The sequence below is a fragment of the Macaca fascicularis genome, chromosome 5, assembly GCF_037993035.2.
Source record: "Macaca fascicularis isolate 582-1 chromosome 5, T2T-MFA8v1.1".
Classification (NCBI taxonomy): Eukaryota; Metazoa; Chordata; class Mammalia; order Primates; family Cercopithecidae; genus Macaca; species Macaca fascicularis.
The window spans coordinates 31,815,931-31,829,138 of NC_088379.1; the positions used below are offsets into that span (position 1 = coordinate 31,815,931).

Here is a 13,208-nt window from a genome sequence, read left to right on the forward strand (position 1 = left end):
TTACATAATTTTAATTTGAGAAGATGAAGTAGTACTGGGTAGGGATAGTAATAATGATTCCACAAAAATACAAATATATTTATTATCAGTGAACTATACACATAAAATATTAAAAATGGTTTCATGTTATAGATATTATTTACCTCATTAAAAATATATATTTTAAATACAAAAAAAGTTAAAATATTCCTGTTTTCATCTCTTTTGGTTACTTAATTAAATAGCTGTATGACACCATACGGGAGGTCTGGGCAAATCATTTCCATTACAGGCTTCCTGTGACATTGCTGGATCTTTCTTGTTGGGGACCAGGACTGACTTACAGTCCATTGATTTTGAAGATATGGGCTTATTTATTTTATTATATGCATAGAGTTATACAATTCTTACTTGGGTTTAAGGATGTTATTTTTATTTAAGTATCTCCGAGGATCTCTCTGGTCAACTTGCTTAGCTGCCACTCCCACCTCTTCACGCATTATGATAATTGTAGACACTGTCTTCTGGTGGTCAAGAACTGCCACCTGATCACAAATATTTTTAGATTCCATTATTTTCATTGTTATTAAAGAGCTCTCTATTCTAAGTTAGTTACATAGTTTGGTCATGTAATCCTTGTAAAACAGCAATGAGGTAAGAACTGGTGTCCCCATGTTATGGCTGAGGACACTGAGGCACAGAGAGTTTATATGGCATTTGTATAATACAGTAAGATATTATTAGTTAAGAGTACATCCTTGACAAATGCCCTGATAAATACTCATCGGGATCATTATGAACAAAAATAAAGAAATGTAAAATGCATGATATCTCAGATGGAAATTTCATTCCCTTTTAAAAAAATGTAATCCATATGGATCTATTTGCATCATTGTTGATACCTGATATTCAGGATATAATTTTAAGATAAATGCTAAGACTCATTTCTGTGAAACAAAGAAGGCCAGAAGGTATTCGGCTAGATTTACTTTTTTCTTTAAACAGCTTTGTTTTACTAAGTAAAACCTTTGACTTTCAAGTGACAACAGAGCTTTAAAATGCTTTAAAGTGGTTATGAAGAGCAAGAAAGCAACTTCCCCAATTGACTCATAAGACCTTACCCACGGATGTAATCTCATTTGTGGTTCACCTTGCTGCTTGTTGTTGTGCTTTTATAGTCTAAAATCCCATAAAACAGAACCTCAGAAAACAAATGACAGATTTACTTAAATATAAATGAGTGAGTAGTTATGATATCAACCAGATATGCTTAACGATATGTCTGGAGAGGCAAGTATCAAACAGGTCAAAGGGACTATTCATTCTATATAACAGATAAATTTTATATCTATCTATATATAGATAGAATATATAATATATAACAATATATGTAAATATACCTTTACCCTTTGAAACAAAACCTCAATAGTTATTTATTTATTTTTATATGTAATGACTGTAGTAATCAGTTTATTATACAGATTAATCATTCTTGAATGTACAAGCTCCAGAGGAGCAATTGGGTCTTTAAATATACACAAGTATTTCCATCAAATTAATTTTCACCATTATGTCCAAATAGACCTAAGCAGTTAAAAACATAAGAAAAATAAGAGCTATTAGCTGTGTATTAACTGAGAAACCACATACAAACCAAAGAATATGGAAGAGAGAAAGAAGGGCTGAAAGGCCAAAGGTTGAAGGGGTAGGGAAATGTAAAAGAGTTGGGAACAAAGCCCGTCACACTTGATGTACTAATAGCTCCAATCCATTTAAATGTTGACCAGTTAAACTTAGACCTTAAAATGCAGGATGTGGATAGAATTTCATCTGGTTGGTCATAACTTTCACCTAAGACGTAGCTCCTTCGGAATAAAATGAATACAGACACAGCTTCATGTTCTTCACCTTGCTTTTCATAACTCTTTTGAGTTTAAATGGATTCCACTTAAAAATAATATCCTACAGGGGAGTGGAGCCTTTTCTTTCCCATCCAAGCACACACCATACCCACCAACCCCCTCACACTTTACTGTTATCCAAATTTAAGTCAATAAGAAAAGCTTTTAGTCTCACACCTAGGTAATGCCTGCATATCTGGCTGGTCACACACACACTTCTCTGCTAGGAGGCAATGTTGGTGCAGAAGTACAGTATTTCTAGTTTGTTGTTCCAAGTATGTACAACACGCAGCACTGCTGTATCAGGTAAACATGTGCACACGGGAAGATGAGGCGTGAGCTCATAGAAAGCAGTCAAATGGAAATCAAAAGGACTTTCTCTTTCAGAGTTCCCCTATCTTTATTTGTAGAGGTTACTTCCTCTTTCATAGTTCCCCTATCTTTATTTGTAGAGGTTATCCAATAATTTCTTTAATTACATCGCATACTTCTGAGTCCATTCCCGAGCTATTCTGTTGTACTTTTCTCTATCTGTTTTGTAGATCCGAGCAATCTCAGGCACTAAAGGATCATCTGGATTGGGATCACACAACAGAGAACAGATGGACAAGAGTACTTTTGAAATAGTGCTGGAGGCCCGGCGCGGTGGCTCACGCCTGTAATCCCAGCACTTTGGGAGACCGAGGAGGGCAAGGTCAGGAGATTGTGACCATCCTGGTTAACACGGTGAAAACCCCGTCTCTACTAAAAATACAAAAAAATTAGCCTGGCGTGGTGGCAGGCGCCTGTAGTCCCAGCTACTCGGGAGGCTGAGGCAGGAGAATGGCGTGAACCCGGGAGGCGGAGCTTGCAGTGAGCCGAGATCCGGCCACTGCACTCCAGCCTGCAGCCTGGGCGACAGAGCGAGACTCCGTCTCAAAAACAAAGAAACAAACAAACAAACAAAAAACAGTGCTGGAGACCACTGTGACCGTAGAATATCAAGACAAATGCTGCCATTACTGTTAATATTTGGATGATAAATTCTTGTAAATGCAACCTTAGGTGGTTTGAAGGGGTAATCTGTTGGGAAATGAATTGTCAAGAAAAATACTCCACCCTGATAGGGACTGTCATTTGGCCCCATTATTGTAACTTGCCAGTGGAACATATCTTCTCCAACAAGACCTGCTGAACACTGTGCTGGAAGGTCCCATGCCAGATCATTCAATTCCTTGTGGATTCTCTTCAGAGCCATGGTGGGAGGCGGGTGGCGGCGGCGGCCCTCGGGGCGGGTAAGGGGGCGAAGAAGGGACAGCCAAAGGGCTAGGGAGCCTGAGGCCGGAGAAGACGGAGAGTTGAGAAAAGCGGATCTGGCGGGATGGGCTGAGGGCCGGGGCCCACTCAGCTCCTGCACCTGCCGCAGCGGTCCAATAGTTATTTTTACACACACACACACACACACACACACACACACACACACACATACACACACACACACATATCAGTGTATGACAGTTTGTTTCTATAATATTATAGAAACATTATAAATAATAAATTGAAGACATCTGTGTATGTGAGAATAATGTGGTCAAAGGACAATTAAGATAATACAATTTTATTTTAGTGAGATTATAAGGAAAATTAATTTGAGATGTATTCCAATCTATTTACCTACACTCAGTCAAATGTTGATTATTTTCAGCTCTCTTAAAATGTATTTTGTATCTTGTTCATTGAATAGTCTTGTTAACAAGTTGTTAAATATAAAGGTGTGCCGTATTTAAATACAAATGAATTGTTTCATTCAAATTTTTATATTGTGCATATTTTAAAAAATCTATTTCTAACAAATGCCTACTTAAAGTTACTGAATTAGGATTTTAAAAATTTAATTTGTTGGTATGATGTATGCACAAAATAAAAATTCCTCTTACAGTTACAAAATTCAGCTTGTAGTTACGGATTATTTTATAAAACACATTTCATTTTATACAGAAAAATAAGAAAAATATGTAATTGGAGGATCATTTATCTTGAGACTTCTAGATATGTCCGAGACTGATGCAAACATAGAAACAATACATACGAATTACATTTATTTGACAAATGAAGATTCAGAAGAAATTTTAGGATGTTATAATGTAGACAGTAAATGGCAATTTTATTAATTCCTCAGAAATGCACATCATCATGTAATTTTTTTTTCATAATTTACAGGGCAACTGTAATTGAATGATAAAAATCAGTGATTCATAAACCCTAAGAGCTACACAAACAATGTGGTATCCTTCATTTATCCTTGTCCTTCAGTAGATAAGAAAACTAGGACCAAGAGAGTCAAATGAATTTCCTACAATTACAAAGTTTCTTAGTGGCAAATTAAAGAAATGAGTGGTGAAGTTCTGAATCAGAAAAATTTTATTGTACTAAATTTTCTTATTTAGAAAAAAATCACACACATTTAAAATATATATTTACCTTATTTCTACTATATACAAGTATATACAAGCACTTCCCTAGGTAGTGCTATTTGATTGGTCAGCTTCATCAAAAGAGGAGAGAGAAATACTATTATTCTGTGGATGAGTTTGTAACAAAGCGGGGATGCAGCATGCTTGTAATTATATCACTAGTCTCTCCTATACATCCGCACAGGTTATTAGATGATACAGATTCATCACTAACAGTAAACATTCTTTGTCTTACTATCCTCCTTAAAAAGGAAATATAAAGAAAGAGGAAACACTACTGGTAGAGCTGCTCTTACTCCAAAGAAAAGATTCTCCTTGCTGTTTTGGGGGGGACTCATTGCCACTGGCTCCCTCTAGAAAGATCTGAGATTGCATAATATGAGGAGTCAGAGGAAAATGCAATAAGGAAATCTTTCCTTCATATATAGTGTTTGGAGGCTGCCTAAACATTCTCTTAGAACACTGCTTATGACTATAATCAGTTTGTTCATCTGCCCTACCCTGGTATATTCTTGGAGCCTTCTAATACTGTATCATATAATCTCCTTTTTCTTCTGCCTCATATCTTCTTTCTGTGCTTTCATTTCAGAGACAATGTAAGTACAGCAGATGCTGGAGTATCAATTATGTGCCTTAATTATTTGAATGGCACCCTCAGCCTCTTCCCTTCATCCTGAGTTATTAATAAACAGTATCTGATTTAATACCTAGGGAAGTGCTATTTCATTCTTACATTGAGGGTGCTCAAAAGAAATATAATCTGAACCACAAATATAAACTATGATATAATTTTAAAATGTGTAGTATTTACATTAAACATGGAAACAGGTGAAGATTTTGCTAATTCATTTTAACATATTTCTAAAATATTATCATTTGAACACTTAATCACTATAAAATTATTAACCATGTTTTACATTATTTTGCTGAGTTTTCAAACCCAGTGGGGATTGTCCACTTACTACACATCTCAATGAAGACTAGCCAATTTTCAAGTGCTCAATAGACACCTGTGGCTAGAGGCTATCAGAGGGGACAGCACAGGTTTATCCCTGTCAGTTCCCAGCTCCAGGAACATGGAAATGGGACTCCAAACTGTGCCTGATAGTGGGTTCAGGGTTGTATCTCCCACTCACCCTACCTCAACTTAATGTAGAAGTTTAAATAAATCTCATACAAAAATCCTCCAGGCATAACTTGTTATAAATACTCAGCTTTTACCTATGAGTTATTGCATTCCCTTGAGTTTATTTTTTATTTTTTATTTTTTTATTATACTTTAAGTTCTAGGGTACATGTGCACAACGTGCAGGTTTGTTACATATGTATACATGTGCCATGTTGATGTGCTGCACCCATGAACTCGTCATTTACATTAGGTCTATCTCCTAATGCTATCCGTCCCACTACCCTCTCCCCACAATAGACCCCGGTGTGTGATGTTCCCCTTCCTGTGTCCAAGTGATCAGGTGCTGGAGAGGATGTGGAGAAATAGGAACACTTTTACACTGTTGGTGGGACTGTAAACTAGTTCAACCATTGTGGAAAACAGTGTGGCAATTCCTCAAGGATCTAGAACTGGAAATACCATTTGACCTAGCCATCCCACTACTGGGTATATACCCAAAGGATTATAAATCATGCTACTATAAAGACGCATGCACACGTATGTTTATTGTGGCACTATTCACAATAGCATAGACTTGGAATCAACCCAAATGTCCACCAGTGACAGACTGGATTAAGAAAATGTGGCACATATACACCATGGAATGCTATGCAGCCATAAAAAAAAGGATGAGTTTGTGTCCTTTGTAGGGACATGGATGCAGCTGGAAACCATCATTCTCAGCAAACTATCGCAAGAACAGAAAATCAAACACCACGTGTTCTCACTTGTAGGTGGGAATTGAACAATGAGTTTATTTTTTATTTAATTTATGAAGTTTCTGTGAAGAATAACATACATACAGAAAGGTGAGCAAATGCGAAGTATGTAATTCAAAGAATTGTTACAAAATAAACAAACATATACCTGTGTATCCAATACCTGGGTCAAGAAACATTAGCATAAGAAGAACTCACTCTGTGTCACTTCCCAGACCACAGATTTCCTCAAAAATAATGATTATCCTAACTCTCAATACCACATGTTTGATTTGTCTGCTTACCAGCTTTATGTACGTGGAGTCAATAGTAAATACTTGTTTTTTTCTGCTTTTGTCATTCACCATCGTGTTGGTTTTACTTAGTTTTGACTTCTATGAATAGGTTGATGAACTACCAGGACATTGATGCAGTTTGAAAAGGAGAAAAGCTGTGTGTGACAGTCTGAGTGTTGGCATGGTTCTGTCAGATAGGTGTTGCTGAGAGCTGGCTAGTCACTTACAGCTGGGCAACAGCATTGTCTTGTTGAACATAAAGAGTTTCACAAAATACTATCAGACAAAATCTCTCTATGATCATAATGAATCAAGATGAAACCATGTCCATTAATTAATCATTTCTGAACTTAGAAAGCAAAACAAAAGAACACTGACTACACCACAAAAATGACCATACATCCTTCTGCTATTCACGCTAACATGAGTGACTGTTGTTCACCAAGTACAGCTTTAGACTTTATTCCTCTCACCTTTTACATAAAGTCTTTAAGATGCCTAATCATAGAATTATCTTCATATGCTGACAGCACACAATGTAGAGCAAAGCTCTGCTTCCTTGAGTGTTCCCTCAATCACTTACAAAGGCCAAATCCTATCAATCCTTTCTATCACCCTGCTATTGATAGAAACACCAATATTCAATGGTGTGTTGACTTCTTTGCTGCAATAAGTGAAAACAAAATTTAAAAAACTACAACTTTACAGATAAAAGGAGGGCACTGACAATGTTTAAATGATTTTACAGTGTCTACTGTATATATAGACATTATAATGTAGTGTTTTTATTTCACTACATTGCAATAAGGGAAAATGCATTTGATTGTTACCAGACACTTTGGATGTGGTAAACTTCTATTTATTATAAAGCTGTTTTTGCATTTATTATGAAAAGTATATTGTGACTTTTTCCATTGATTCATCAAATACTGATTAAATACATTTTTATTTAGGGTCATCATCAAATCAGTATTTGATAAACAAACAAAAGAAATTGTGAGAAAATAAATGCTTAGATTGATTATTAGGGAGAGACTGAGCTCCACCATTCGTCTGCTTTTGCTTAGTTCTTCCAGATACCTAGGAATGGTGACCAGGAATGACTATTTTGTGTGTGTGTGCAAAAATCATAAGCGTCATATTCAAACTCTTAAATTTTGACATAATTAAAATCTTTTTCTAACCATTTTTTCCAAAGGGAACTTGTTTGGAAGGTCTATTTCAAAGAAGATTTCAATGATTTATTTACTTTTAAGAAGCCATGGACCCTAAATTCCTGTCCCTCTTGAACAGCAAGATGTGCCAGGTGACTGTCATCTACTCTACAATTACAGCTCCTGTATGATTTGCTAGTCAGTAGTGCGAGGAGATCTGGACCTAAACTTGGCACAAATGGATTGTATGATGGGAGTCCTGGGGAACATTTATGATGCTTGTGCTATTGCAACTACTGTTCTGGGTTTTCTTTTTCCTGTTTCAAACACTGGCCGTGACACTGCCAGAGACAGCCCATGATTTAAGAGTGAAGAATAGTGCTGCTGTTAGAGCTGTGGTGTCTGTGATGAATGGAGGCATAGCAAGCAAGAAGGAAGGAAGATGTGAATTAGGAGGGGAAGGATAGAAAGTGACAGATTTAAAGCTCTCCCCCAAAAACACATCAGCCACTTTACCCTGTACACAATTTTAATTTTTAGAGGTTTTATGAAATGTCAAGCTAAATTTTGTTTGAATTATGGCTTAAGTATAAATCACCTGCTACTTAACAATTACAGTAGCCTGGGAAGAAATTCTTTTCCTACTCTTTTCTTGCATTTCTTAAAATTTTGATTTTTGGTAAAATAGCATGCAATGTATTATTTTTAAGAAAATGTGATGTGAAATATAAAACAATATTGTAAATTTTTTGACTTTGTTAAATAATTTGATACCATATTTTGCTATCGTTTAGAAAAACTTTACAAAATGTTGATAAACCAACTATGAAATGGCTTGTGGTATGTAAACAATTAAGCATTTACATGGCATTTTTTGTGTCATCTCCATAGTGGTGGCTGCTATAAGAAACAAACAAAAAGAGCATGATATACATTTACCCCGTTAGAACTTTAAAATATTGTCTCTGATCTAAAATCTGGATACACGAAACAATTGGTAAAGAAATGAAAGTCAGCATATAGTATAAACCGATAGGGAACATCTTTATGGGGTTTAGGTATGACCAGAAAGGGGAAGTGCAATGTTAAGTAGCTTCATCATGAATGTTTTATTAACAAGTATGGCTCATCACATAGTGCAAGAGGTTAATTGTAATGACTGCAATTTTTTCTCAAAGCTGTTTTTACCTAGAATTCAGTCATCTCAGGCCATGTGTGCAGGATTGATGGAATAAATCTCTGAGGATGTAATTTGCATGATATATGAGAAATTCCCTAGCAAGGAGTTCTCCAGAATAAAAGAAGATTAGAAGGAAGCTATGCCTGCTTTAAAAACAATACCTCAGGCAGGATGAGGGAGGAAAGATAGTTTTGAATAAGGCTGATCTCCAACCTAGACATCATGGATTTGTACTACTTCATAGGGGGATATGTCTGCAAAAAGTGAATTCTGACATTCCAAAAATCTCTGTGATACATGGGAAGTGCAAAACAGCACTGTCTACCAGAACGTGTAACAAACAGGGTGGATCACTACAGAGAGTACAGGTGGCTCCCTCTTGCTTCATTAGGAAACATAGAAAAAGCCTTACTCAAATCCACACCTGGGTAACATCTGCAATGTTGACAATTCCAAAGAAGCAATTTCTGCATGGTGGGACATCATTAACATCGATGAGAGATGGTACGAAAGCTGCAGCTCATCACTGTAGCCCATGTGGGAGTGGCAGCAAACAGCAGCGTTGAGGTGGTGGACCTGCACAATACTTACACAATACCTGCATACTACTTGTAGACACTGGATGACAGCAGTAGAAAACAAAGCAAGAGATCAGAGCTTAAGTAGTTAATGAATGAAAAGGTGAATTTTGCAGTTGAAAATACTTTTTAAATAAATATCCTCTGTGTGTGTGTGTGTGTAAGGTTTTTAAAAATAATTTTGGGAGAAAGTTGGAAGATAAGGGCATGGATGTATCACATTGGCAGAAATGCCAAATCAAGAAAAGTACTGTTTTCAAAGACATAAAGATCCCTTCTCCACCCTCCTAGAATCAAGACCTTGGGGTCAACTGCACAGAAGAGTATGTACATGCAGAAGAGAGAGCCTTTCTGTATATGCGCCAGGCTATCATTGTGCTTTCTGCTCTGAGGAAGAGGATGAGCTAAACAGGAAAATCCTTGGACCACACATGCGCTGCATTATTACGAATTCTAATCAGAATGCCTTGTTAGAACCCATCCATTTAATTAAATTTTGTGAGAAAAGACTGGCCTGGGGTTTATAGGTTCCTGGTTCAAGGTGTAACATGCTCGATACAATACCACATGATGAAATTCTAAAAATTTTCTTCAGTTAAACTGTTTCCCACACCTTGTTTTGTGAACCAGACAGTAAGTTTGACGATAAAAGATTTGTATTTGCAGTAGAAGAGTGTTTAGTGCTTAAGAATAAGCTTTAGAACTAAGTCTTAGTTTTCGAGCTTATAAACTATCTTTAGGCAAAACAGTTCTCCTATAAAGACCTCAGTTTCCACATTACAAAAATATGTTGTATAACAATAATAGTAACACTAATACCATATATTTCATGTTGTTGCTGGGGCTTTAAATATGTAATATTTGTAAAGTTCATGAAATAATATTTTATGTACATTATCTGTCTGCTATTAATAAATATTAACTCCAGTTAAGTGCACTTGGAGCTATTTGATACATATTTCCTGCTTATTTAACTTAATGATGAAGAAAATTTTAATGTGGCTTTATAACAATATCATATATTATTAAATTTACCCATAAGCAATATTTATATTTTAGTTTACTTAAGGAAAATATCTTTAAAACACATTGGCTTAAAAACTAAAATATTTATCCATAACCACTAAGTTAAATACTAATGATCATTCTCTACTCTGAAATAATACAATGTCAAAAATGTATATATTATTTAATCTACCAACTAAAATATATCAGAAATTTAAAAAAAATTCAATTTTAAAATATATAAGCCTCTATATGTTTTAAAATTGAAAGCTACATGGTTTTAAAAATAAGATCTCCACTATTCCAGGATTTCAGTCTCAAAAAGCATCTTGTGGATTACAATGCTCTACAAAAGATTACTCAGATATTCATTCAGGATTTGCCTGAAATCTAAGATAATACATTCAGATTTGTTCATTTTTGCTACACATGCATATCTATTGAAGGGATTCACAACAATAGGAAATGTTTATAGTAAGGCAAAGTTCTCTTTTAAGATACTTGAATAAAATAAAGGCTCTACAAAATTAATATTGTCAATTTAGACAGCCACATAAGATGATTTCTTATTTAATTCCTGATATATAAGCATTATTTCAATCAATAATTACTTATTATGACTACTGTGGGAAATCCACTTTGGAAGGTGAAGCAAGAAGATATAAAGGTGACTTAAAATGTTTAAGATCTACAATAGCCAAAATAAAGTGTTGGGTTAAAATGTGCCCACATATGCCCTTAGAATTCATATGTTGAAGCCCTGGACCACAGTCCTTCAGAATGCAACAGTGTTTGGAGATAGAGCCATTCAAGACCTGTTAAGTTAAAATGAGGTTCATAGGATTGGTGTCCTTGTAAGAGGAAGAAATGTGGACACACAGACTCCAAAGACATACATGCAGAGGGAAGACTATGTGCATACTCACCAAGAAGGTGGCCATCTGAAAGGCTAAGAAGGAAGACTCACAAAGAAAAGTAAACCTGATGCTACCTTGATCTTGGACTTCTAGCCTCCAGAACTGTGAGAAAGTAAATGGCTATTATTTAAGCCAACTAGTCCGTGGTATCTTGTTTAGCAGCTCTAGCAAACTAATGCAAAATTACACTATTTTCTAAAATGATTTGGGACTTAGAATCAAAAAACTTTCTCACCTCTGATTTCTCATCAGAAACTGTGCTTTATTTGTAGAATATCTCACAATATGTTGCATTTTTCAATGTTATAATTTTTTAATGTATCTATTTTTGTTTTTTTTCCAGAGAGAGTCTTGCTCTATTGTTCAAGCTGGAGTGCAGTGGTGTGATCTTGGCTCACTGTAACCTTCACCTACGTGGTTCAAGCAGTTCTCCTGCCTCAGCCTCCCAATTAGCTGGGATTACAGTCACCTGCCAGAATGCCCAACTAATTTTTTTATTTTTAGTAGATATGGGGTTTCACCGTATTGGCCAAGCTGATCTTGAACTCCTCAAGTGATCTGCCCGCCTCAGTCTCCCAAAGTGCTGGGATTACAGACATGAGCCACTGCGCCCCACCTAACCCATGTACTTTCAAAGCTGATTATGGACAACTCAGGAACAAAATTTGTTATATTAATGTTTGTCCTCTCCACATCTCATGTTGAAATTTGATCCCGAATGTTGAAGGTGGGCCTAATGGAATCATGCAGATGACCCTTCACAAATGGCTTTACGCCTTTATCATGGTAATGAGTGAGTTCTCACCCTTAGTTCCTGTAAGGACTGATTGTTAAAAACAACCTGACACCTCTTTCTCTTTCTCTCATTTCCTTTCTCTCACCATATGATGATGGCTCCCCTTTCCCTTCTGCTATGATTTGGAATTTCCCTGAAGCCCTCACCAGAAACAGATGCTGGCATCAGGCATCTTGTACAGCCTGCAGAACCATGAGCCTAATAAACCTCTGTTTAAATAAATTACCCAGCCCCATGTATTCCTTTGTAGCCATCCAAAACAGACTAATAAAATTACACATTTATGTACTTATATGTAGCTTAACTTTGTGTCTCACAGTAAGAGATAAATAACTGCCTCTTCAATGAATGTTTTATTTGGTTACTAGAGAGGAAACTGTGAAAGAGGAATTACATTATGATCTATTAGTAGATTCATCTGTCCATCATCAGTAAGATAATAATTTTAAAAAAGAAAACACCGAAGAAAGACTGAGTCTGGGTATGCATTAAGTTTGAATTTGCGGTATAGTGAATATGAGTTCTTGGTATGACTCATATTCTAAGAAGTGTGAAATGAAAAGCCAAAAGGATAGAAAAACATGTAAAAATAAGAGTCACCAAAGTATACATGAATAGTAAAACCATGTAAGTAAATGGCATTTCATAGGAAAAAAAAAGCGGCATAAGAACAGTACCTTGAGAATCATGCATATTAAAAGATTGAATACAAGAGAAAGTATGAGTGAAGACTTTGAAAAGGAGCATAAAGAAAAGAGCTGGCCAGAAAAATGAAATTCTGTAAAGGAAAAAAAACACTGAATAAAAAGATAATTAAATATGTCAAATCCTGAAGAGCTAGTAAAGGAAATGAGGACTGAATAAGAATTATGCAGTAAAATGATAATCAGAAACTTAATAGTAAGGCAGATATAAAAGCCTATAAACAAAATAAGAAAGTATGTGTTAGATGCTACTGCTGCTCTCTGATATACAGTTCTTTTCTTCCAGGCACATAAATGTCTACCCTCCCCAGCCCCTTACACATTGGTGAGATCAGGTGACTTAATTTAACTAATGAAATGTAAAGAAAATAAAGTGGTA

At 35.8% G+C, this 13,208-nt stretch overlaps 1 protein-coding gene across 2 annotated transcripts; it reads right to left on the reverse strand.

The window, feature by feature from the left end:
- Positions 1–2,255: 2,255 nt before the first annotated feature.
- On the reverse strand, positions 2,256–3,140 carry LOC102122430 (ubiquitin-conjugating enzyme E2 D2-like). Of its 2 annotated transcripts, XM_065544852.1 has the most exons (3): positions 2,831–3,140; positions 2,335–2,509; positions 2,256–2,292 (listed from the first exon to the last, which is right to left on the reverse strand). In XM_065544852.1, exons 1-2 carry the CDS (start codon positions 3,115–3,117, stop codon positions 2,356–2,358), a joined length of 441 nt encoding a protein of 146 aa, XP_065400924.1. In that variant the 5' UTR covers positions 3,118–3,140; the 3' UTR covers positions 2,256–2,292; positions 2,335–2,355. The 2 variants fall into 2 exon arrangements, with proteins under 2 accessions (XP_065400924.1, XP_065400923.1); XM_065544851.1 differs by having other exon boundaries at positions 2,256–2,509.
- Between the last annotated feature and the right edge of the window lie 10,068 nt (positions 3,141–13,208).

Excerpts from the sequence above, each read along its gene's own strand:
- LOC102122430 (XM_065544852.1), bottom strand. The coding sequence starts at position 3,117 with ATGGCTCTGAAGAGAATCCACAAGGAATTGAATGATCTGGCATGGGAC. Across the intron at positions 2,510-2,830 it reads TCACAGTGGTCTCCAGCACT|CACTATTTCAAAAGTACTCT; the intron begins GTTTTTTGTTTG and ends CCGGGCCTCCAG.